The sequence below is a fragment of the Ctenocephalides felis genome, unplaced genomic scaffold (assembly GCF_003426905.1).
Source record: "Ctenocephalides felis isolate EL2017-DRISC unplaced genomic scaffold, ASM342690v1 CF-g0.4_SCAFFOLD_01170, whole genome shotgun sequence".
Lineage (NCBI taxonomy): Eukaryota > Metazoa > Arthropoda > Insecta > Siphonaptera > Pulicidae > Ctenocephalides > Ctenocephalides felis.
In genome coordinates this window covers 18,223,258-18,250,680 of record NW_020537324.1, presented here as the reverse complement: position 1 = coordinate 18,250,680, position 27,423 = coordinate 18,223,258, and the positions used below count along the sequence as shown (strand labels likewise).

Sequence of the window (27,423 nt, the reverse complement as noted above, 5' to 3'; positions counted from 1 at the left end):
AGGCCCAGCCATTTTGAAGATACGGAGCTAAATGTGTAAAAAATGACAGTTTTTGAGAGAACTAAGCGTCCGATTTAAATGATTTGAAGAACTTTTTGCTTGTCTTAATAAAATAAATGATCTTGAAAAAAAAATTGTTTCAACTTTTTTTTTCAATTTTTTTTTTCAAGAAATTTTTTTTTGTATATCGAAAATAATTCAGATTTTATTTTTAATTCTGATTATAGTTCTAATATACTTTAAACAAATAATTTCAACTTTGCAATTCAGTTTATATAATTCCTATAAATATTAGGCAATGTTACAATATTCATAATAATCTATTTGAAAAAATTCAGTATTTCTCGAACATTTCGTTACGGTACGGGAAGTTCTAGCAATTTGCCTTAAGGCACGATGCCATACACCCCACTAGTTTTAGGCTTAATTTCTGCTACGTTTTATTTATTTCTAATTTCTTACTCAACTGTGTGTAATTTACACAAATTACTTGACTCTGCAAATGTAAAACTGTTTAACTTACAAGTGAATACTAAAATTATATTAAATTTTGCAGAAGCTCTATATTTTTATTTACTTGGATTAGCTTGAATGTGACATTTACTAAAAATAAATAAACTATTATTGCATATTACTATTTAGAAATATATATGGAAATTGAATATTAACCTACTTGAATAATAATTGTCACCAAAATATTGGAATAATTGAGATATAAACATACTTCAATCTACCATAGTAACAAACTCTACTCTACTAAACTGCATTTTCGTTTTTTAACTTTTTATACTAATTTTAAGTAGAGCGACTTAATGCATTTCAAGATAACATATATTTTATTACTTTGTTTACTTATTTGTTTGATCGCATATAGGATTTCTAAAATTTCTTTCTTTATTTTAAAATAAAAATAAAAACCCTTGATAAAAAGGAAGCTTATGAAGGAACTTCAATGTATAATGTTAAGGATGAATAATCAAATATATTGCGTAGTTCATATATCAACCATTCTTTATAATAAGTAATAAATACGAGCGAGATACGTAGTGTCCAATAATACCTATAAATGGTAAAATATTTTTTTAATATTTCCTCCATTTTCAATAATCAGAATGGCACGTGAAAATATAATTTTGCATAATTCTTGGCCAAAAATTATATACGCGGTACTACATTCAATACAATCTAACTAATTTCAATTTTAATTACGGTTTTGATTTTCTAACAGCAGCTCACAAGTTAATTTTAATTGTGCTGTAATTGGTTATAAGAGTATATATTGTGAACAAATCCAATTGACGAATAGCCAAATTCAATAACAATATAAAAATTACCTTTAAATTTTGGATTTTTTTTAAGGAACATATTGTTCATGATATTAGGTACAATCATTCATCGACTTCGTATGTTCTTTTGGTAAAATATTAGCCTTAAATACTAATTGAAGGCTTAAATTGCTTTTACATCTAGCTATATAATGAAGAAATATTTATTGTCTCTTTAAATCAATTATATCAAATTTTTGATACAATGTATGATTTTCAATCATTATTTTTACAATGGTATACATTTTATGTATAAAATTTATATGCTATTCGATTTACGCTTCACGGGTAACAAATATGCGTTCTTTATTACCCGTATGAAATTTTCCATATAATTTATGAAGTTATAATGCGATAACAAATAAACTACCTATATATCTATATTGGCAAATTTTACGGTTATATCTTAATTAGTATATGCATGAACTGGTTATACAATACGATTATGTTCTTTATATTTTTTCACGCGTTACTTGGCGTGTTTTATGGTCATAAATTTGCGCTACTGCTTATTCCATCTTCATATTGTATCTGTATTTTATTTGTTTCGGTTCACATGAAATGTGTCTTAACGGACTCCGAAATTAACTGATGCAAAAATTACTTTTAATTTATTTGGAGATTTTGATGTAATAAAAACATCACATATATATTCAAAATTCCATAGCTTACAGAAGCAATTTTATGCGATTACCTGTCGCACTGGTGGTTTTCAAGCACTTTTTTCATATATGGATTATTTGGCCTCTTTTTTAGCCATTTACATTATTTTTGTCTATAATCTAATATTTACAATTATTTTTACAATTTTATTTCAACCTTACTATTCTTCTTAAAAATAATAAATATGCATATATATTTTTTTAATAAAGTATGCTGGTAAGAATAAGAGTACTTGGCTGAAAATCTAGATCTCTGAAACTTGTATTTTATATATTCTAAATCAGATCCCACGCATTTTTATAGATTCGCTACTTGTTATTGGTAACAATTTTTATTTTATAGAAATTTAAAGAAAAACATCCATTATTGAAAATTCATCTACACATTGTTGTTATATCTTTTATAGATTCATAACATGATTTTGTTAATACTCTGGTCAAATTAGTTTTGATGAATTATCCAGTATATAAATCAGAAACAAATTGATGAATTAACTCAATATTAAAATTATTATAATTGTCAATGACAATTAGAAATATTATATTTATCGGTTATAAAATAAACAATGTACCTATTTGGTGAAACATCTAATATGCTGAATGAGGGTTCAAAAAACATCAAACATATTATGTGTATTTAGTTTTTTTTCTCTGATTTGTATTTAATTTATTATGCGAAATATCAAAAATGCCTTTGTTCATGCTTCTGTACTATTTATATTAAATAAAACATTTGATGGCTTGTCTTGGTTCAGTAGTAAAAGCTTTGGTCTTGCAACCACGGGGTTATAGATTTGACAACCACCTCGAACTGCCAGATATCGAAATTTTGTCAGAAAATCAAGCAAATAATCAGATGGTAGTAATGTTCATTTTCACATAAAAATATAGATCTGAATGTATTTCAAACAATAAGTGAAAATTGCCAGCATTACCATCTAAAAAAATGACTTAGTGAGAACGTCCTTCCCAACTGCCCATGAAAAGGTTATGTTCTGGTTATTATTAAAAAAAATTAAAAAAGAAAAACTTTATTTGTGCACCACGTATTTTATACATTTTTTATTTTATTAAAGCTGCTAGATTTCATAAATATATTCAAAAATAGTACTGTTTGACAAAGCAACTATTTTGCATATTGATTGTATGCATCTATATTTATTCTCCATATTATCTAATACCTATATTTAGATTCCACATAATTCAAATTTCTAATATTTGCATCGATTTCATAACGATTTGCGATTGATGGTACCCTAATGAGTCAAGTGGGTCCTTTATTCGACCCACACGCAAACAATTTCTGGAGGATATTGGATTTGCTTATTTCTGTACAACTATGACGCATTTTGAATAAAACCAAATCGATTTAATATTATGATGATAATATAATAATACTTAATACACGTGACACTTATAAATAAATGCACGAGGCTATACTGAATAGTAAGGGCTTTGGGTATATATTTATATAACTAATTGGTTATATATATTTATATTTATTTTCTAAAAAATTGCTGCGCTGTGACTTATATGAGAGTCGGGGTTTTTTATTTCTAATTTCACTTTTCTAAATAAATCATGATCTTTCTAAATTAATATTTTAACTTGATATGATATTCATTAATAAGTTCACCAGAAACAAGTTCATCTTGATTATATATTTTAGCTTATATTTTTCAAACTCGCCCTCATTTTCTTCACTTTTAAGCATTTATCATAATAATTATTTTCTAAAATTTGTGATACTTAATTTTACTTTTAGAAATATATTTATGTGTAAAGATTTCAACGAAACTTTGAAACGAGGAGATAATTTAAAATGCATGATCTGAAGAACTGGTTGAACGTTATCTGCCTACGAAGGTAAAACGGCACAAAAAGATAAATTGCTAGATTGTCAGTGCTCGAATAGATAATACTGGGTGTTCTATGGTTAAAAAATGTGTTTGCTATTCTAGAAAATGATTTTTTTATCTGAAAAGCCTTCTATTGAAATATGCTGAACTTATAGTATAATCCTGATATAACTCGCAGAAGAAGATGTTTTAAAAAACATTATAGGATGCGAATAGAAAACATTAAATATATATTTACTTATATTTTAATAAAAACACTAAAATGTAATATTTCTGAATAAAAAAATCAAAACTAATAAAATATTGAAGTCTCCAGAAAGAAGTAATATTATCTCATTGTAAATAGTAGGGGAAAGTCCCCGAGTGCCTAAGGATTTTTTATAAATAAATCAAAAAATAGTTTACGAAATGTTTATTAGGTTATGACTGATGTTAGATAACAAAGTTAGAAATCAAACTAAATTAACAAAAACGCAATCTTTACTAAACAATAATTAATACTATCAATCAAACTTTGGTAACAAAATATATAATTTTACAAAGTGGCACCTAGTACCGGACACTTCAAAATAACCAGCATTGAACACATATATACCCATCTCCACACTTTGGAATGTCTGCACATTTGTGTTTGACGAATATTCTTAGATATTGCAAAAAAATCACTAATTATCCACACTTTTGGCTGGGCCACACCGATGCTTTCAGCTGGAGCATTCATCATAAGATTTTCATTCTTTGACTAGAAAATACGAAAAATGGGGTTATGTAATGACCGTTAGCGCTCTTACAGAACAAAATTAAATAATTAGAATAAATTACGTCAATTTTCACAAGAAATATCAATATGTTTACTTCCGGCGCTAAGGGACGACTTAGTATCCGGTGCTAATGGACAGACAATTTTGTTCTTTTGGTGGTACCTACTAAAATTGTTTAAAATATCTAATAATATTCATCATTTTACGGATAACAATCAAGTACCACTTTCATTTTTGATTGCCACTAAAATATAAATGCATAAATACACTACAATTACTTCCATTGATATTTAGGTGATGCCGTGTTTTTACGCCTAAAACAACAAAGGGTTGCTCCTGCCGTGACCGTGTGCGTCACAGGTGAGTCTTGGCGCTTAATCCTGCACTTGTGTGCCCCCCGCGCCCCTTTCAATTGTATTTTGAAATAAAAAGATTTATACTCGCTTAAATAATACCTGTTAAATAGAGTATCCGGCTTTAGGTGCCGTCCGGCGTTACGGGACTCTCCCCTATTTAAAAGAATTAATCCTAATTAGGGAAGTTAAGTATTTGCTAATGAATGTACACGATATTGCTTTATATTAATGTTACTCATATAGAGTAATACTGTAATGACTAAATGTCAATTCGTTTATTATTTATCCAAATGTATTCTAATGTACTGTATGCGTTGATATTTGAACAGCAGTCAAAGATTAACAGTAATCAGTAAGCCGTAACGCACTTCCGTTGTATTTTTTCTGATTTACACCTTAGTCGCGCCTAAAAAAGTTTTACTTAAAAAATGTGAAGGAATTTTTGGTATGGTAATCTAGTTTTGGGTTGTTATGACATATTTATATTTTCTTTAATTTTTTACATATAATAATTTCTCTTGGCTCTCCATTTATCATGCGGGGTGAGCAACTCACGTTGTTGTAAAACGAGCGCAGAAGTATCGGGGCCAATAAAACAATGATGGGAGGTTAAGTGCACACACTCCTAGCTAATATCTCTAGAGGGATAACAGAATTGTTTCGGACTGTTTCCATGACAAGGCGTCAGAAGAGATATGCACGGGGATTTATTTATGGATTTATGAGATATTTTTAGCTTTTGCTTCGTGCACACGGATATAAATATATACATGGTTGTTTTATTAAAATATCTGGATAACTTGCTATAAATTATTACCTGTAGAAAAGAAGGAAAAAACATTAGGCGAGGAATGGTATGCATTGATTTAAATCTTTATCCTTTTCGATATTATAAAAATGTTATATAACTATTTTTTTTTTAATATTTGCAACTATTCCATCCTGAACATCAGTAAATATTTGGTCATATTTAAAACATGTCTAAATCGAATGCCGATCCGGGGCATTGGGCGTCCGGGTATAAGTCAAGTATAACTTAATATTATTACAATAATAACTTAATATTATTAAAATAACACATAATGAGCTGAAAATGATCTTAATACCTAAATAAAAAGGAATGATACTAAATGAGAACATAATAAAGTATAATTAACTTCTTTAATCAATCCCATTGACCAACAAAGAAATAGAGTTTGAATTTACCTTTCATTCTACTTTAATTCCACATACCAACACAATTTAGAATTCTTCAAATTGTTAAATTAGTTTACTTGAATCTGCTTCAGATTCTTTAAACACCAGACAACTTGTATATTATAACTAGTCCCTAGGCTTTGTATCTACTAATCTCAGGAGTGTTTTTTTTATATTGATCAAGATAACTATTAAATAAATTTAGCAATGACAAAAATGGTTAAACATTATCAAATTTGATAAATGAAATGAGATACGAAAAATTTAAAATTTTATGTTGCAAACCAAATTTTATGATAGTACAATTTTATAGCAATGTCAAACAAAAATGACGCACCTGCACAACTCTGTTTACTGCGGGACAGTATTATGCAGAAAAGTTTACATATCGAATCGAGATATAAAATATATAAATATCGTTTAAGATTCTTTTGAAAAATATGTTGCTACTTACTCCTGTTGCAATAAGCCCTTTAGCTACCATATGTTTAGCAGCCAAATTGTCGCATACAAATGGATTAATATTGATATGTGTCATCATTCAGCAAAATTATACAAGAAGGAACAGCACGCAAAATTATTTTTTTAAATATAACACCAAACAACAAAACATCACAACAATTATAAAATAAAAAATAAAAATTATAACACTTTTTTGTTCAAAATAATGATGTATGCTCCATCATTATCCGAATCAACATACATTGTGAGATAATTTTATATTAATTAATAATCCCCGATCACATAAACTATATTTTGAATATTATTTCAAATTAAGGAAATAAGGAAAACGCATAATGAATTGTTAAAGGAGTATAAACATTATTTTATATGATATGTCTAATGATTACTGGACCGAAGTATTTTCAATTTGCTAATATAAATAAATGAAACTGCTTGAGTAAACTTTTCTTTTATCCTTTGTAGCTTTTATGTATGACAGTTTTATTTCCATAAAACAAAGCAATGTAATAATTTCTCCATAAAACGTATATATGAGTAGTAATTTGTCTGTGGGGCATAATGAAATTATTTGCGAGCTTGCGGTAATAATTTTATATTAGTTTTCCTACACAGAATAAAGCTTTTGGGATGTTTCCATAACATATGACATGAAATATTGTTATACGAATAATTTTTAAAATAACTTTCAATTGCATGTATGAGTAGAAAATATTGGAAATATTCATGTTTGTTCATTAACATTGTTAACAAATATTTTGAATAATTTGGTTTAGATCTATGAGAATTTATATCGTTTGTGATTCATAATAAAACATTATATATTTTATTAATAAACACTATATTTTGTAAAGACTCATAAATTTTGTAGTATGTATTTTTGAATCATATATTGACAATTTTTATAAATATTTCTGTTTCTTTTCCAGAGTTGGAGGCGGATTTCCCGATCCTCGCACGTGTATTCTTCACCAACAATTACAATTGCTGAATTGCTGCGTTGCTCGGCAGCAAGAACGGGACAATGCTGCTTCAACAAATCCTGAAAATAAGTCCGAAAGTCCGGAAGATTCTGATGAAGAATTTTATGACTGCTCCGATACTTCTGCTGGGGATAATGGTGATATATAAAGTTTTTGAAATTATTAATAAATGTTGAAATGGTTTTATTAAACTTGAGTTCGAGTGGTTCTAATAATGAAATGAAAGTTTTATTAAGAGAATCTAGGGATAATGTTGGGAAAGTTTTGATATAAATATTAGGCGTTAAAACTTTTGGATTCGGATAGTTTTCAAATCTATGATATTATTTTATAGAAATGCAACCGTGGGGTTTCCTGCGTTTTTGTACCTGCGCCCACCCGTTTTTTTATCAAAATGGTTGTACCTTTTTGTTTTTTTCAAAATTTGGAATTTTTTTGAAAAAATTTTCATCGATCTAAATTTATAAGTGCTCAACTGTGCTCATTTTATTGCACAAAACACGTAAAAATACACATAAAAATAATTAATTAATTGTTCAATTTTTGACTCTGATTCGACTTTTTTGCTTCCAATTCCAAAATAGTATCTTAAAAACATATGCATGTCTTTCTGGCAACATCCTCACGCCCTAAAGGTTGGAAAAGACTGATATACATAAATAACTATTTTTCATTTATTTCTATTATCAGGTACAGTGCCTGTAGCTTTACATAAACCAGAAGGCCGTCTTTCTCGTTTCGGTTCAGCTCGTCTCATTTCTACCGGCGAACCAATTTACGTGCCCATAACCCAAGAACCTGCTCCTAAAACTGAGGAGCAGCTTGAGGAAGACGCCGAAGCTCTGCTCCGTTTAGCAGGAGGTGGAGAAAAAGGCGCCGAAGCAAGGGCCAGACTCATGAGTGCTTCCTTGTTGTCTGATATGGAGGCTTTCAAGGCTGCCAATCCGGGTGCACAGTTGGAAGACTTCATTAAATGGTAATAAAGTAAATGGTTTTAGTAGTAATAATTATTTGGTTTTAATTAGTTGTGGTCAAGTGTGGAGTTCATATGCAATAAGTTTATTATGTTTAAGATTTTGATTCATAATATTCTAATATCTAAAAATATGAATGGCAGAATGGCTCGACCTGCATCAAGCCTAAATTTTAGGTGATTTTCTTATGAATTGGTGTCTTTGAAATAATTTAAAGTTTATTTCAAATTATGTTTTGAAGCCGGTCACAAAGTTTTAGAAGAATACCTTGTGCCATCTATTCACGTTGATGTATTTTCTGTAACGCTTTGGTTTGTCACCAGGATAGAAATAGATACTTTTAGAAATACATAATGCAAATCAATTGTTCAATTTATTTGAATTCAATGCGAAACACTTGTGTCTGAATAATAACAAAATATTAGTTTTATTTTTCTATTTTTTTGTCAGTCTCTCAACTTATAGCTAATGAAAATAGAAGAATTTTGGGATTCTAAATTAGTCTAAGTAAGATAAGTTCTTAGTATTGAATGCATTATTGCATTATTGTATTTTAGACATATTTCAGAAATGAGAACTATTAAATTTTATTTCATTTTATTTTATTTTCCAAGACGGTATTTAAAAATGAATTAAAACAAATTTATCGAATATAGAAAGTATTGAAATTGATTTAATGTGTGAGAAAGTACAGAACTGTATTAAAATGTCATGTCATGTCATGTATTTTGTGTTTCTACCAAACTAACTCCACGCTCATGGCCACCTTGTGTTGCCACATCACTCCCGCATCAAAACTGTATCTAAATTTCTGATCGTTTTTACAAATTTGAAAATGGCATGATACCATAGACATTAAACTACATGCATTATTAATCCTCATATGTTTTCCGTTGTATATAGTGCCCAAACATAGGTGGGACTGTAAAGTCACTTCTTGAGCGAACATTGCCGACAATCGCGGAACTCTCCCGGTTGATTAAATGTCATATGTCATATGTTGCGTGCCTAGCATAGGTCCTATAAGATATAAATTGATTTTAACAGGTGGATTCGATTTTATGTACATTTATTCCACATGGGAAACATTATCAATATCATTTCTTACAAAATTATCAGCCATCATAATATAATATTTAATCACTCGGGAGAGTCGGCGATTGTCGTCGGCAATGTTCGCTCGACGTCACAGTCGACTAGCAGTGCATGTAGTATAAGGTCTTTACATGATACACATTTTATTTTGTTTTTCTACTGCCAAACTGTCTCCGCACTCATGGCCACATGTGTTCCCATATAAGCCATTATTTCTGTTACACATTAAAATTATAAAAACTATAACTAAATAATGAAATTATAAAAACATTTTCTTAAATATGTAATATTAAGACCTACCATGGACCTACCGAGTATATTCTTATTTGTAGTTTGTATCTAATTACAAGGCTTATTTTATTAATCGATGGTCATTCAATAAATTTCACCAACGGGTATGGATTACTAGAAAAAGAAAAAAAGAAAAAAAAATTTTGGATTGATCCCTAGTATACAATTTTACAACTTTATATAATAATTTTCTTTATTATCCATTAACACTTTCAGGTATTCACCCCGCGATTGGATAGAATCCGAGGAACTGGATGAGTTTGGTTGTCGCAAAGGTGAATTGAGTCCCAGAATGAAAATTCCGGGAAACACCTGGCTGACTGCATGGCAAAGTTGTCGTCCAATTTGCGCTAGGAAACAGAAACGTTTATTTGATGACCGAAAAGAAGCAGAGAAAATTCTACATCGTTTAGAGATTTTAACGCTGGCCGAGTTTGTCGAAATGCTTTTGTCTGTACTCATGCATGCTGCAGCAGATCGTCTGCATGTAGAAGCTATCGGATGTAAAGATGAATTGCCATTAATAGGTAATATTGTATATTCATATGTCAGATTTACCTAGATTGTGATTTGTTGTTGTTTTTTTCAGCTACGGATGCAGAATCTGTTTTATTGTCAGTAGCACGTCTAAGCAGGGAACCTAAAAATGTATCCAAAGCAGAAGACCGCCTAAAAAGATACGCGTTGATTTGTGGTGAAATTTGTGAACTCGAAGCTACCATCGCACGTTGCAAATCCTTAAGGAAGAAATTTAATACCACCGAGAATCAGGCATGTATAGATCTTATATAATCTCTCAAGATTCATTAGCGACAAAAAACTATATATGGTTTTTATAATGATTTTTTGTTTTTTTTGCTGCAGTTTCAATTGGTTGCTTCTATCAATCATTTTTTAATGAATATTAAATGCTTGAAAGGCAGTTTTGTGGTTACTAACTTTTTGAAGTAGTTTATATTAAAATTTAATTAGCCAATTTCATTTCCTTGACGTTTCAAGTCATCCTCAATCATTTGACACTAAAATTGTAAGAATTTTGTCATTTTTTTGTATGGCGAAGGAAATTCCTCTATGCAAGCCAGGTATATATCTTTTTTGGGGTTAATCATATAACAATAAAATTGGAAAAAGTATTTAATGCGAAAGATATCAGCTATATCATGATAGAATTTGCTGCAACTGTTGTAACTAAAAAATTATTCACAATTTTAATAAAAAAAAATAATTTAATTTTGGTTTTGATTTCATAGGAAGTTAATTCGTTGGTTGGCAAATTACTGGAAGGAGTAGAAGTCCCACTGCCAGGAGCAGCCGGAGGTCCTTTAGGAGAAAAAGTTTCTCGAATGTTTAGCGACGCAAGAAGATCTGAAATGCTATTAGAAAATGATAATAATGAATCTATAGACGTAAGTTATAGATTGAAATATCTGACTATCTTATAATTGAAACATTGAATTATTCCAAAGAGACTTTAAATCATCTCATATAAAACTACATAAACTCAGACGACGGATCATCAAACAAATATTTTTGCTTGGGTTTAAGTCTTAGTTTCAAAAGTGGTATTCTTTGTCTGCTTTCAGAATAACTGTTCAATATTAATCATATAAAAGACTATTATCGATTTTGTGCGTGTGATCGGCCGAGCCGTTTCTTTATAATTAAACATTTTTTGCTCACGTTTTAGCTCAAAATTTCAAAAACGTTATTGTTTGGGAATCAATTAGTTTTCGGTAAAGATCGACCAAGCTGTTTCTTCGTAATTGAACGTTGAAATTTTTTTACCATTTTGATGAAACTTTGTACAACGATAGATTTTATAGTTTGAAATAACATACTAAATCATAGGCTTACGGTACGGGATTGAATTATAAAAATTTATCAAAGTTTAGAATTTCGTCGCGCATTCAAGCTATTTTAATCGGAATCCATGCAAAAGCATATGCACACTCAGAGATGTTTTGTTGGCTACTGATTACAGTTTACATCCACGGATGAAATGAAATGTGTTCAACAAATTAATTTAATTTATACAATTATAGATATTATAAGTATAAAGATCTTATAGATATTTTTTTATTAATTTTATTCTGCAATCTGTTTTATAAACAGTAAGCAGAAACTGCTAACAATAAATATTTTACAATACTAACTAAAAAAATATTAACAACACTCATCTGCGTTTCCATTAGGTAAGATAACACATAATAATAATTAAAAAAAATACCATCAGATATATATTTAATTTATTTATCTTTACGTTTCTGAAGGATTCTGAAAGTTCAGGGATACCTTAGAAAAAATAGATGTATAATCACGTGAGGTTTTTAGGGGAAAGGGGATTTGACAAAAAATTACGAAATATCACGATGGGAGGGAGGGGTATAGTAAGATATCAGGTATATTTATTTTTTAACAGATTTTTCTTTAAAAAACATTAACAAAATTACTTCATTCGAAAATTTTACAGTTTTTTCACATAACTGAAAATACACGTGATGTTTGGTTGGGGAGGGGGGGGGCTAATTTTGAATATCAGCATGTATCACCAAGGGGAAGGGGGATCCAAAAATCCTTAAAAACTTGCTCACGTGATTAATGGACGCCCCCTGTGTGTGTGGATACAAATCTCTGTCGACGATTTCGGAAACACGAATAAACCGATTTGATTAATAATTCAAGATTCCCATTGATAAAGAGACGTGCTGATTAGTTTTTGGCGATGGCAGGTCCAGCCGTTTCGAAGATCCGGGGCATCTTATTGTGAGAGAGCGAAGCGTCCGATTTGAATAATTTACAAAACATTTTACTTGTATTGACGAAGTGAACGTGTAATGAAATGTGAAATTTTTGGGAAGGCAGATTCAGCATTTCCGGAGATCCAATAGAAAATTTAAAAAATAATGCCATTTGGCGGTTAAAAATGATCATTAGACATATGTACATTATACCATCAGATATTTTATAGAGATTTTAATAATAAGTACAAATTTTGTGAACATTTATATGGGATCCGTGCCAATGTTTACACGTTAGACTACGACCCGGCGCTTACGCGCTTCGATATTTTATATAAAACTTTAAAATAGCTATGCAGCGCGATTGCTTTAAAACAATGTTCAAAATTTTCAAAAAGAATCAAATTTTTCAAAAAAAGTTCTTTATCAAAAATTTCAAATTTCTTAAAAAACTATTTTTCAAAGTTTTGAATTTTTTTTTTAAATAATTTTGGTTTTTGGTATGCCATACCAAATGTATTTATTCTAAATTGTTCTAAATTAATTTATTTCCAGAATATCATATTGCCAGCACCTGTTGAGAAACAGTACCTCTTGCGTGTTTGTTGCCCAAGACCGGCCTGTTCTTCGACGGCCAGTCCGCAATTCCTGAGAGCGATATTGCGTAACAAAGATTTTCGACTTGTAGGAGCATTTACTAACGATACAATATTTACTATGTAGAAGGATTATAGACATATAGCTGGTATGTGGGAAATGTTACTGATTAATAAATACTTAAATGAATTTTAAAAATATTTATATATTTCACTACATAAAAATGACTAACATGTACCTATAGACATGAATTCAAATACCATTATATGGTGTATGTATAAACTATACAGATAGTGATAGACGCTATTTCGCAACTGAATTTTTTTGATGGCATTTTTATTTAATAGTGTAATAGTATTGCTAATATATCTTTGCGGAACACAATCCTTGCTAAAAGAATGCGAAATTGTCAAATCTTTTTAAATGAAACATGTTATATATCAGTGCTAAATTCTTCTTAATTTAGGCGCCTGTTAACAAAATGTTGTAAGACATATATTTGAAATATAAGGTTGTCAAATATCTCCCTTCCGCATTTTTGTATTATAAACCAAGAGCAAAAAAGCGGAATGGAGATATTTGACAACCTAATATTAGGTGGTTCATATAATCTCGAATACAGCATAATTTTATGGATATGTGATTAGAACTGCGTTCTTGTAACTCTGCAGTAATTACAGTTTTTACATCACAATATGTATCTAAAATATGTTTATTTGGAAATAACCCAATCTATTTGATCAAAACTAAACCATGTGTTAATTTTAATAATGACGTATTAAAATACCTGCAATTGATTTGTCTTGTAAAAACATGCAGTTATAAGAAAATAACATCAGTTCACATACAGTTTTCGTGAAAAAATAAAACAATATGTTTATTAAAATTTTATTTATTGAACATATAAAATTAACATGTATTATAAAAAAATAGATTTATAACTGGTATTAATTATATAACTGGTATTAGGTTAAATAAATTAAAAACATTTTAAAAATAAATGGCCATCAAGGCTAAAATATAATAGTATTAAAATCCTATATAAAATATAATAAAGTTTTATCACATGCTCACAAAATTTTCTACGTTTCACATATCAACAACCTCTGCGCTAAATTCGATGGCACCTGTGAAAATTTCAGGACAGAAATTATGTTTATTTAAAAAAACATCAAGGTTACGTTTACGTATTATGAACTCGAAATCATCATCAAGGAGATCGCAATATTGGAAGGATTTGTGTTTAATTTGAAAATTTTTGAAAGTTAATTTCCAGTAAGATTTTGAACTTTTAGGTAATGTCTTGGGTGTTTTCTTCATTAGACCCATTGCTGGTACCATTGCAAAACAAAATGATTCTCTGCTACCGACTGCTAGTCTGCAACGAAATAAGAAGTATTCATCACCGACGAGATTTGCTCCATATTTAGATTTGTTGAAATTCCAAATAAATGCGTTTTTATTTCCTATCACTAAATCTTTGTGATCATTTTGGAGATGTTTAACCATATTTTCTATTGTTCCGGTCCACTGGCAGTCTTCGTTCTGATCGATTGCAGCAAAACATTTTCTATCCCTGGAGGCACAGACTTTTACATGATCCTTGAAATTTACTGTTGCTAAATATTTTGTACAACCATTATGATTATACATGCAAGGTAGTTTCATGTAGCGCAGCAATTGTTCCAAACTGTAATTTCGTCCTCCTTTGTAGAACATACCGCACATAGGACATCTTTCCAATTGTTTAGTACAAGACTCACAAACACTGTGTCCCTTCACGCAAATTTGCACAGTTCCGTAAAATAGTTCGTTACATATTGGACACTCGAAATTAGACAATAAATTAGGAGCAATTAGCGAAGGGTTTTTTAATGCAACCAGCATATCCATGTTTCACCTGTTTTACTGGCGAAGTTGTCGCTTGGAGCAAAAATGAACAACTGATTCCAATCGCAGAAATACATTGGAAATGAAATTGTGCGGTGTTGCCAGGTTAAAATAAATTGACACAAGGATAGTGAAATAAAGGACAATATTTTATTTCCTCCGTGTCAAAGAATTTTATCCTGGCAACATCACAAAATTTCACTTCAAATAATACAGTGATTATACAATTCGAACCAGGTGTTCTAATTTTATTTAAAATACAGGTACAAACAATACTTGTTCCTAAGGTACAAGAGGTGCAATAAAAGTTTTAAAATATTTCATATTTTACTGCATTCAAAAAAATATTTTTTTAATTAACAAATACTCATAGGAATCAATGCTATGTTTGATGATGCTATATGTTTTTTTCCTATGATGTGTGCTTTGTTATAAACAAATTTCGCACGTAGTAATTAAAACGTCGGTATTATAAAATTGATTCGGTATTTTAAAGAACGAAACTTTGAGCAAAATAATTGAGAAATGAAATAATTTGTTTATGAATATAAAGGAAGCGTTTAGTTCAGAAACTTAAGAAATAAATAATATTAGTTGTACAGAAATAATATACTTAATTTCATTATACATATATTAGTTCAAGATTTGTGGGTGTTATGCAAATATTACTTGAATGATTTTTTTATATATTCAAAAGTTATAATTCAACTTTGCTTATATTATGGCATATTTAGTGAACATTATTTTTTTTAAATATTATTATTTGTTATTTTATTATTTTTGTTGAACAGCAATCAGAACCTTGCGTCCTATGAGCTGTTGGGCTGAAACTTCTTTTAGTGAACATGGCGTTAATCATGTTTTTGGAATATGTATACATACATATATATATATATATATATATATATATATATATATATATATATATATTTATAGTCTTGCGTACATATAAATAAATGCTACTCCATTTTACTATTGTCTATTTCACAATTAAAATATGTTTATCTGAAACATACATCGAACGCTGAAAATTTTACTTATTGCTTTAAAAAAAGGTTTTAATGAAAATAATGCTTCTTACAAGTAGAAAGTTCATAAAATATATTAATGTAATTTGAGAGATTGAACACATATACATTATGTAATATTCAAATCAAAATATACGAACATTTTATTATGATTTCGGAATTCGAATACTTTCTTTGAAAATATATTTTTGAAGCTAAATACGTTTATTGATAATGGTTTAGCTGTGTAACAGAAATACAGGATTAAATATGTAAATTAGTAATTGCTATTGAATGACGAAGTAATAGTTTATATGTGGAGTAAACTGATTTATGAATTAATATATTCAGAAATAAGACATTTATTGTAATTAAAATTTATTAAAATTCATTGCATACAAAGTATTAAAATAAAAAAGTTTGACCAGCAATGGCATACTAAAATTGCGTAAAAACTAACAATCAAATTAAATCAATTATTCATTGGCGGAGATGAAGAACTCCACTTTTTTAGGTTTGAAAACTTCAACACGAAATTTGACGAGACCAGTAAAGAATTCAGACTGGAAATTTGTTTCAATCAAACAGATTTTGTAGTTGGCAGCATTTTCAATTTCGTTCTCATCATCCAAGAAATCTCCATTTTGGAAGCACCTGTGTTGTAATTGGAAATAGTTGAAGTCTAATTTCCAGTACGCAGAAACTCGTCTTGGTGATTTATTCATGGCAATGTTGTTGTTGTCGAGTTGTATGGAATGTGCTGGGATCATCGAAAAGCAAAGCATTTCATTGTTGCCATTCCGTAAACAAGCACGAATAAGAAAATATTCGCCGTTCACAAGATTAACACCGAATCTATTGTTGTAGAAGTCCCAGCTGCAAAGAGCCTTGCTATCATACATTATCAAATCTTCATGACACTCGTTGAAATGTTCGACCATGTTTTCTAGTTTGCCAACCCATGAACATGAGTCTCCATCAACAATTGAAGCAAAGCACCGTCTTTCCCGATAAATGCATGTTTTCAAATGCTCCTTGTAGTATTTTGTAGACATTTGTTCTCGGCAACCATCACGTTCATATGCACATCGAACACTTATGTAGTTCAGCAAACTTTCTAGTGCGTAGTTTCTACCTCCTTGGAATAAACTTCCACAAATTGTGCAATTCCGCGTTTGTTTTGTGCAAAAATCACACGCACTGTGTCCCATAGTACAAATACTTATACGGTCGTAAAGCAATTCGGTGCAAATCGGACATTCAAAATGAAATAACATTTTATGAGAAACTATTAGGGTTTTGTTATTCTCAACTAAAGTCACCTCCATTATATTTTGAGCTATTGTAATATGTCACCTGCTTTGCTTTTACTGGAGACGATTGCGATGAACCCGTAAGTGCAACTGGCCAGTGAATCTTTTAAACACCGAAAGCAAAAAAGGATGGTGTTGCCAATGTATATTTAATTGACCCAATTTCACTTACCATATTTTGCGATTTCAGTTTTCATGAAATCGAAACATTGACACGACAAAATTATCGATATTTTATAACGATGATTTTATATCGCACCTATGCAAGAAGATGAACTCAAGTCAACAATGTGTAGTGGAGTAAAAATAAACAACTTAAAATTGTGAATAAAATGTGAATTGCTGTGTTAGATCAAAAGTAATTATTTGAACGCTTGCGGTTTTTTGTGCAGTCTTTTAGATTCAATTTAGCGGTCATTTATATATATATTTTATTTTATTGAATTTATTTATAAAAAATAATACATAACTATTTTTAAGGTTCGTGATTATTCTATTGGGAATATAGTAAGTACAAAATGTGATTTCTGATAAATTTTGAGATTTCTCACTTTCTATATTTAGTATGAAAATAGTCTCCTATTAATTTATTTATAATTAGATTTGTTAAAGATATATTTTTTTCTTGGAAGTGAATAAAATATATACTTTAACATAATTGTTTATTTATATATTTGTACTGCTTACAAATGGAGACTCCTAAGATTCACTGTGATTGAATACATTGTAAGTTATTTGTAAGTTGGAAAAGTTAGAAATAATAATTTATTGCTATATTCATTAAAATAACACAAAAATGTTTTTTCAATCAGTGGTAATTATTAGATGAAGGTTTAGAAAATATACATATCATTATACCAGTTTGCACGGTGATGTGAAGTGAAATTAATACTACAGTGCTTTTAACAAAAACTAGTGATATGAATTCATAATTAACAATTACAGGTAAATAATTTTTAGTATATATATATATATATATATATATATATATTTGAATAGTCTTGAATTTGATGGTGGCGGACATAGCTCATGAGTAGCATGTCCGACTCACATGCCGGAGATCGTTGGTTCGATTCCAGGCACTTTCTAATAAAATAATGAACTGTAATAACGAATTTGTGTATGATAATATAGAATTGTAATTGACTAAGTTAGTATGTATGAGAAAAAAAAAACAGTGTCAAGCTAAAAAAAATTAAAAGAAGACGCAATAGCATTAGTCATTACTCATTAGAAGAATGAGTAAAAATTGAGATAATGTAAAACGAACTAATAGAAGTATTTGAAGTAAATAATGTCTTGAGTTAGAGTTTGAAATGTTGAGTTAAAATTGCTTAGAATTAGAAGTAAGTATCTACCGCGCTATCTGGATAAGATATCATTGAAAAATAAAATGCGAAAATGCGAAAGTAGATGTTGATATTATATGTTTAATTTGAGTTAAAAAGTCGGACGTTACATCAATAAAAATAGTATGATAGTTCTTAGAAACTTACATTAGGATACAAAATTGTAAGTGTTTTTTCTATTACTATTACTATTATTGTTTTTCTATGAAATCTCTTACATATTATTTATTTGGTTTTAATTTTTATAGTTCAATTGATTGCCACTGAATGAAGGCTAAGATGCTAGCCGAAACGTATGGATTTTAAATAAACAAATTTCTAAAAACTCTCATACTATTTTTATTGATGTAACGCCCGACTTTTTAACTCAAATTGAACATATATATATATATATATATATATATATATATATATATATATATATATATATATATATATATATATATATACATATATATGAGACCATTACTTAAATTGTTTATTGAATGTGGTTTTTATATTTTTCTAATAATCTATGTTTTATCTACTGAAGAAGGGTCAAATGCGGATTCGAAACGTATGCAAGACTATTAAAATGTTTTTTCATAATCATAATTCAGTTTTCTTTCCACTAGCTGGATGGACGTTTTCTAAAAAGCGTTTATGTGTATTTTAGGACTCGTCCGTAGGTAAGCGGTTCAGAGCGACGGGACTTGTTTCAGAGGTCCCGGGTTCGATACCCACTTCGAGCAGCCTATTTTCAGGCAACATTGACAACGATTTTCACTTGGAAATATAGATAGCAATATGTTACCAAGTGAAAATAGCCCAATAAAAATACTCGCCCTATTACAGAAATTGTAATAATAATATATCATATAGAGATGTGACAACTGATTGGATTGCCATCTGTCAAACTCAGCACAACAGCTTATAGAACCATTAGGTTCTGATTGTTGTTTAAAAATAATAATAAAAAATGGGTGTATTTTTTCGTTCACGCTTTAGCCAACAATTCTGAATCGATTGGAAAAATTATATAAAGTTTAAAAAAATCTTGTTTGGGAATTGTGCCGACGATTTGGATTGAACTTTGCATGACGTTTTTGCCTGAAATAGCATATTAAAAATATAATTAATAAATTATATAATTAATTATAGGCCTACGATAAGCGGTTCAATTATAAGAATTTATCAAAGTTTAAAATCGCGATGAGCGCTTTGGCAAAATAATCAGAATCTATGCCAAACGTATATTCGTTCATTCGTTTTATATGTATCTACTGATTACAGTTGACGTCCATGCTTAAATGAAATACATTTTTAAAACACTAAATATATGAAATAAAATGTGTTGAACAAAGAAATATGATTGATAAAATTGCAGACATTTTAAGTAGTTGAAAGTTGAAAGACATCAGTTGGAAATCGTATTGGTATTTTTTTAGAAAAACAGAAAATTTCGTTTTCGAAATAACAGATGAACGTTTTGCCTAAATATAGCTGAATAGAAATACTTATTGGTAAAATAGATTATTACGTCTCGAGAAGTTCATGCAACTTGCCTTAAAGCAAAAAGCTACTTACTTACTATTTTCATTCTTTACTTTCTTTCTGCAATTCTGTTTTTCATTAATTTGTACAAATATTACAATAAATAGTGAAAAACATTAACCTTTTACGCGCACTATTTTATGAGCGCGTGACATTTAACTAGTTAATAAACATGTTTAAAAATTGGAAAACAAATTTAAACAACATAATCGAGATTTTATTACAATTAATATATTACAAATAATACAACTTTGTTAACTTAACCTAATCCCGTCTTTGTAAATTTATCCACAATCCGCCTTTTGCTTGAACCATGAAACCGCTCGCAAGTTCTACTGGTTGTATTGTTTTGGGCGAAACATGTAATGTGTATTTCGATAAAAGATGAAACATCACTAATTTCGCGAGTATTATACTGAATTCCACACCTGAGAAATGAAATAAGAAATAGTTTATAACCAAAATTAGGACAAAGAAAAGAGGCTATGTTATGTAGCGTCTCTTGTACAAAATGGTACTAAATATTGTCAAAATGCCATGTGTTTGCTGTACGCAGGCGTTATACACATAAAATGCAACTTCACTCATATGTTATCATACTACATCACTATGATGCAGCTATGACAACATTATTTTTTTGACATCTGTGCGTTTTTTAAGTTAGGTGTTCTATCTAAAACGCCTGATTGCACAGCAACCACCTAGCATTTTGATAGTATTTAGTACCATTTTGTATGAGAAGTGCTACGTAGCATAGCCTCTACGTAACATTAGTCTATTTTACGGAAGAATTGGCCTGTGACTTTTGGTGCAAGAATTACCTATGCATTTCCTAGGACCAATACCGAATGGTATGTAAGTATTTGGCTGTATCTCACTTTTTCTGGACTCCGAAAATCGATCAGGATCAAATTCTTCTGGATTAGGAAAATAACTCGGATCGTTTTGGATGGCTATTGTGGGAACATATATTACAGCTCCTGGATCGCACTAAAATACGTGAGTAAAATCAAATATTATTCCATTACCACGGAATTTAGATAAATAACAGTATCTGCTCACATTAAATGTGATTCTATTTTTATTATCCGTGATTGTATAAGGTTGCACACAATTCCTAGCAATAATTCCCGGCGGCCATTTCCGCAAAGTTTCTAGAAATTTACTAAAAATCAGAATGCTGTTATAAATTTAAATGTGTTCTTTTATAAACAATAAGTTACCTGATATTACTCTGCCTAAATAATCCATCTTATCAATTATCTCATAAGATAATTCACCTTTATGCTTCTTTCTAACCTCATCTACTTCCTCTATCAATTTTTTCTGAATTTCTTCGTTGTTTGCTATTTCATAGGCCCCGAAACCCATTGTTGAAGTGGAAGTTATTACTCCAGTTATGAGGAAAATTAAAGCTTGGGATGTTATATCATCGTCTGTTAATTCTTTATCTAGAAAAAGAAATAGTAATTAAATTGCAATTGATGAGTACATATTTGGTTAAATATTTACTTCGTGCAGCAGTTACCCCTAAATCATCGTCTTGAAGAGTTCCTTTTTTAGCTTGAATTAACAACTGCATCATATCATATCTTGCAGTTCCTGTAACTTCTCGAGATGATATGGTGTCATAAATTAAAGATCGGAAGTACTTTGTTAGAACTTCGTCCACAACTTTTATTCTCAAAAACTGAAAAAATAGATGAAAAATTACTATTGAAACTAAGAATTATATGCTGATTTCCATACCTTGGATAGTCGAGGAAAAGTAGCCATAAGTGTGAATTTCATTCCTTGTACACCAATGAAATTTGTGGCCTTTTGAGCCATCTTATAGAATTCCTCGTCGTCATTTCTAAATGTATTTTTCTCAGTTCCCAACGCTACTGTGGCGCTCACATTGTAGTTAAATTTTGAAAAGAACTCTTCAGTTTCTATTAGAAGTCTTCCTATCAAATACGATTATTAATAAAGAAATAATATTATTTACTCATATGAAAAATTCAAAATGAGGTGCATAATGAGCAGCATGGTAGGAAAATAATATTATACTGAAAATGGTCAAAAGAACTCATAGTAAATTTTTGGGGTAGTATTTACAGATGAGATATTTGATGAGGTTTTTATATGATATAATTGTAATAATTCATTACCAAAATTAGAGTTGTCTTCGATATAGTTTATCATATCTTCACAGCATTTTTCCAATAATGGAAAAAATCCTCGTAGTTTGCTTATGGTAAATGCAGGACATAATGTTGTTCGCATTGCTCGCCATTTATCACCTAGTTACAAAAATTATATTTATATATATATATTAATATATTATATATATATATATATATATATATATTATATATATATATATATATATATATTATATATAATATATCTTACCTTTCAGAGCATATAAAGTTTTCCCAAAAAGTGGGTCGACTGTTTCATCAACATGAAAGATATGTTCTGAAAAATGTTGAAAATCTCTGAATAATACTTGTTGAATTGTATCAGGATCTCTAATAATGAGTGATGGTACGTTGAAATTATAAAATCCAACCATTCTGAAAAGTAAATATATTATGTTTTACTTTTATTATTTATCCAATTATTTTAAGATATCTAATGACTCACTTTTGATCAGGAAATGCATTATAAGCTTGTATAATGCAGTCTATAAAATTTGCATTTCCACTCAAGTAGCTACCGATATTACCGACCAAAGGATATGTTGGAAGATGTTTAATACCACGTTTTCTGCAAGATGAAATTATATATAAGATTCAAATGGTATCAGATATCTATTTCCGTGACAATTTAAAAAAAAGTGCGTTTTAATGATGACATGTATTAGATAATGATGGTCCGAATCGATAGGCCTTAGTCATTAAATGTGGATGATGCAAACATTCAAATTGCTAATATGTCTATTTCTGATTTTTGCTCGTCATGTACAATTCTCTATTTTAATAGGAAATATTCCATTTCGAAATGGAATTTCCTGACGATATGCATTACGATAATATTACAGAACGTATGCAATATTAATTGCTAATATTTAAATTGTTGGTAAAGATTTTATTGGATGTTTCCGTATAAGGTTAAAGTCAAATTTTTGCATTCACGTATATATTAAATTTATTGTTTTTGTGAGATGATGCAAGTCCAATAAAATTTTACAGCATCAATAATAATAATAATATATATACTTATGTTAGACGAGAAAAAAACTGAACAGATCACACGTGTGGTTATAAATTGAAAAGAAAATATTCCAATCAAAGTAATTAAATTTTGGGTAAGATATATATATATATATATATATATATATATATACTAGCATGCCCGACCACGTTTTGCTGCGGCTTTTATTAAAATCCACCGTATGAAAGTTTGAATCTGATGAATCAACAGTTCAATACTACTGATCAAAATGTTTTTTTTTTTAATTCATATTAATCAAAATATAAATGAAATCATTAAATTAAAGTTTTGAATAAAAGTGCACATTACAAAGCTTATTATAAATATTATTTCTCGAAACAAGAAAGTTTTAGAAAGTATTTTGAATTTTTTGTTTAGTTTTTCTTGGTAAGTATTGCTTGATGATGGCATATTTCAAGAGTCGATTATCGATTAAATTAAAAGTTTTATTTAGACAAAGTTGAATATAAATAAATTAACTCAAAATTATGTATTATATATATATATATATATATATATATATATATATATATATATTCATAACTGACATTTACTACATTTTCTGATTTTTTATTTAAATTCACGAGCGGACCAGGTTCCACGTTTCTAATTAAAATTGCTAATTTTGTTATATTATAACAGATTTTTTATTTACATTCATTGATAAATTCTATTTAAATTCATTCGTATTATCATATTCATATTTAAAATTCTAAAAGCAAGTTGTAGTTTTTTTGGAACTTTTCCATGGCTTAGACTATGAATCAGGAACTCGATATTGTAATAATTAATTAATCAATTAAATAGGATATTTGTTTTGGTTGCTATCTATAAAAGCTACGCTGTTTTAGAACTTAGGATGATGGCACAGTAAGTTCTGATCGATGATGGAAATATATATAAAAAATTATATAGGATTTATCAGCTTAATTCTATTGTGTGCTTAGTACATCTAGATTAAAAATCAAACCAATGGTGAATCATTCAATTCCAAAAACTAATTAAATCAATAATAGATTAAAGTCTTAGTGTATAATTGCGGCATGTTTGTAAACAAACTATTTAATCCGTGATAGAAAAGCACTTGAAATTATTAATCATCACGTTCAGGTTTTCGCGCTGAAAATAAACTAGTAATATTCTTGTAGTATCGATTTACTCCTTAGAAATCATACTGAATAATTTTTCTGGTTTGAAAATTTTCTGCTCTTTTAACATTTCTCAACTTTTTGATCAATATTGGACCCAAGGTCAAAAATTAGCCTTTTGTCGACGTTTTCCCTCAAAAGATTAAAATGTTTTTAAAAGTCTAATTAATTAAGCTATTCGATGAAGCTCGATAAGTTAACTGTTGGATTTTTTTTATTAACACAACCTTGTGTGAAGATATAATTATTGAACATTCTAGAATATCATATACCTGCAATTATATTATGAAAAAAAATTAAAATTTTAAATAAGAATGTGTTAATATTCTAAATTCTTTAATTTGAAAAGTGGACAAAGTAAATTCTTATTGATCATGCTGATTATTCATACATAATGGAAAGACAAAATACCACTTACATCTAGTTTGAGTCACATTTGTTTATTGTTATTTTTGTTATAAATGCGATTGAATATTTTAACCTAGAAATAACAATTGTGTTCAAATGTGGAATAATTTATGCTAGCATTGTATGTTAAATTATGCGTTATGCACGTTGAATCATATATTGAATTTGTTTATAATTCGTACTAAACAAGTGAAAATGACACATAAAAAAGCTGATTGCATAACTTCTTAGTATAATTTACGATTTTTCAATACGAAAAAATATTTTCTTAAAAATAAATGTATATTCGTGATATTAATAACAATAATAGTATATAAAAAGTAAATAAAATATACAATATATGATAAGCATGTAATAAAAATAAAGGAAAAGTTGGACCATAATTGGACATTCTCTCAAAAAAATCACATAAATCATATTTTTAATAATATAGTGTTCTCATTTTAATTATGATTCGATCAGGGTATAGTTTGTCATGGCATATTTGCCGCACCAAACCATTTCTCTTGTGAATTGGCCAAGTGCCTGGATGTTGAAATTCTTACATTTGAGGTAAAAATTTTAAAAATGTCCTTTATATAGTTATATACTCTCGGTATGTTAGCCTGATCGTGTTTGTATTTGATGTCTTCTCAGTGGGTCTCTCAATTTGTTTAGTGGTAGTGTCAATGCCTTGTTTTGTATTGTCTGTAGTCTCCGTGAGTTTGTCTCTGTTGTCGCATACAAGAGAGGCGTATAATAATACTGGTTTAATTAATGTATTATGTCTAATTAGTATATTTTATGTTTTTACAAATATTTTTTCACTCAAGTATACTGTAATTATGTTATGTAGTTATGAAATTTATTAAAACTCTCCTTCGATAAACTCAGGTTGTTGGGTTATAATTTAACCCTCGTGGCTGTGGACTGTATTAAACACTGATTTGTTTGTATATTATGTATTTGTTGCAGTTCTAATTACAATCACTGATTTGTTACTAAGTTATAATGAAAGAAGATATATTTATTGATTATTTATTATACATGTTGTTTCACTGACTATTTTTAGAAGTGAACAATTAGTTCCAATAAAAACTCCCCTACCCTCTCTACCTGGGGTAGCAATCATTCCGTGCAAAGCTCAATGCCATGAAGATTGTCACCTTCATGGAAAATATAATAAAACGAAAATACGTCCGAACATATACCTATATCATAAGTTGGTAATTATACAAACAAATATTATTGATTAATTACAGTAATTATTTTAATTATCTGTTCCATATCTGGTTAATTTCACGCGATTGAATCAGGTAGATAGTTGGCAAGCAATTTTAAAATATAATTAAAAATTTGCATATGGATGTGTTAAATATAGATAGATTAGTAATTTGGATTAGAACTTCTCACCTTAGATAATATCTTAATAAATTACTTTAAAACAGGTTTATATCATGTTATGTCTATAAAGTAATATTATTTTCTGAACATGCGCACACACAAGCGTCATATCAATATTACTCACTTTTTATCTCATTGTCGCCAGTCGGAATAAATAATATATTATATATTTGATATGATTAATCGCTCATTAAACAAACATTCAGTATTTGTTACTATGTTTATGTGCGTGAGAAAAATGAACCAAGGTTTTATGAATTTAAATATATATATAAAACGAGTACCAGTCAATCAACATTCACACAACGGACTAGTGATATAAAAAACATACCTGAAGAAATCGAAACCTTTTGTTGTGTAAAAATACAAAGCAATTCCAAATAATATCGTTATTATTGCTATATCCCGGATTACGGGAAATGGCAACATCAAATCATCCATGGTCTTGAATTTAAATTTTTCCACAATCACATTATTTAATTCATCTCATTTTAATCACTGAGATGTGACTTTCCCACGTGCGAATGGGTGTTTGTTTGAATGTTACAGGTAACTTTTTTCTTCACATTTGGTGTATCTAATTTTGTGTTATGTGTCCCTATCTTATCAAAATTATCACAGGCCGAATTTCGAAATGTGTGTTAGTGCTTCGATTAGGTGTGTGATTCGCTCGGTGGTTATGATGCAACGCGCAACACGCAGCTGGAACGATATGTATGTGTTTAGAGCTCATCAAACGAGTTCATAGAAATGTGACCATCGACGAATTAGGACGTCTTATCACTGGAGATTCTTCTCGATTGTATAAAAGCATTTTTTTAAATTTATTTATTAAAATAGCAATCAAGATACAATTCAATCTTATAAGCTATTGTGACACAAACGAGAGGA

General features: G+C 29.2%; 3 protein-coding genes across 3 annotated transcripts in view; 1 reads left to right on the top strand and 2 right to left on the bottom strand.

Annotated features, from left to right (window-relative positions):
- Nucleotides 1-13,579, top strand: part of LOC113365800 (rab3 GTPase-activating protein catalytic subunit) — a 165,850-nt gene extending 152,271 nt beyond the window's left edge. Inside the window, exons 6-11 of the mRNA XM_026607344.1 lie at nucleotides 7,552-7,742; nucleotides 8,296-8,581; nucleotides 10,182-10,492; nucleotides 10,555-10,736; nucleotides 11,216-11,371; nucleotides 13,259-13,579. Coding sequence (XP_026463129.1) covers nucleotides 7,552-7,742; nucleotides 8,296-8,581; nucleotides 10,182-10,492; nucleotides 10,555-10,736; nucleotides 11,216-11,371; nucleotides 13,259-13,426 — 1,294 coding nt within the window. The 3' untranslated portion in view covers nucleotides 13,427-13,579. The remainder of the gene's footprint in view (nucleotides 1-7,551; nucleotides 7,743-8,295; nucleotides 8,582-10,181; nucleotides 10,493-10,554; nucleotides 10,737-11,215; nucleotides 11,372-13,258) is intronic.
- An 810-nt stretch (nucleotides 13,580-14,389) lies between these two features.
- On the bottom strand, nucleotides 14,390-15,193 carry LOC113366944 (probable E3 ubiquitin-protein ligase sinah). The gene has a single exon (XM_026608585.1). It carries the CDS (start codon nucleotides 15,191-15,193, stop codon nucleotides 14,390-14,392), a length of 804 nt encoding a protein of 267 aa, XP_026464370.1.
- Nucleotides 15,194-20,656: 5,463 nt separating this feature from the next.
- Nucleotides 20,657-27,213, bottom strand: LOC113366943 (cytochrome P450 9e2-like). The gene is made up of 10 exons (XM_026608584.1): nucleotides 26,864-27,213; nucleotides 23,024-23,146; nucleotides 22,790-22,953; nucleotides 22,546-22,677; nucleotides 22,142-22,341; nucleotides 21,905-22,082; nucleotides 21,616-21,843; nucleotides 21,455-21,546; nucleotides 21,214-21,382; nucleotides 20,657-20,820 (listed from the first exon to the last, which is right to left on the bottom strand). Exons 1-10 carry the CDS (start codon nucleotides 26,971-26,973, stop codon nucleotides 20,657-20,659), a joined length of 1,560 nt encoding a protein of 519 aa, XP_026464369.1. The 5' UTR covers nucleotides 26,974-27,213.
- Between the last annotated feature and the right edge of the window lie 210 nt (nucleotides 27,214-27,423).

Bases quoted from the DNA above. Each gene is read 5' to 3' on its own strand.
- LOC113366944 (XM_026608585.1), bottom strand. From the start codon at position 15,193: ATGGATATGCTGGTTGCATTAAAAAACCCTTCGCTAATTGCTCCTAAT.
- LOC113366943 (XM_026608584.1), bottom strand. From the start codon at position 26,973: ATGGATGATTTGATGTTGCCATTTCCCGTAATCCGGGATATAGCAATA. The intron at 21,844-21,904 runs GTAAATATTTAA...TTCTTTTTCTAG, and splicing joins AGGGGTAACTGCTGCACGAA to ATAAAGAATTAACAGACGAT. The intron at 21,383-21,454 runs GTGAGCAGATAC...CACGTATTTTAG, and splicing joins AAAATAGAATCACATTTAAT to TGCGATCCAGGAGCTGTAAT.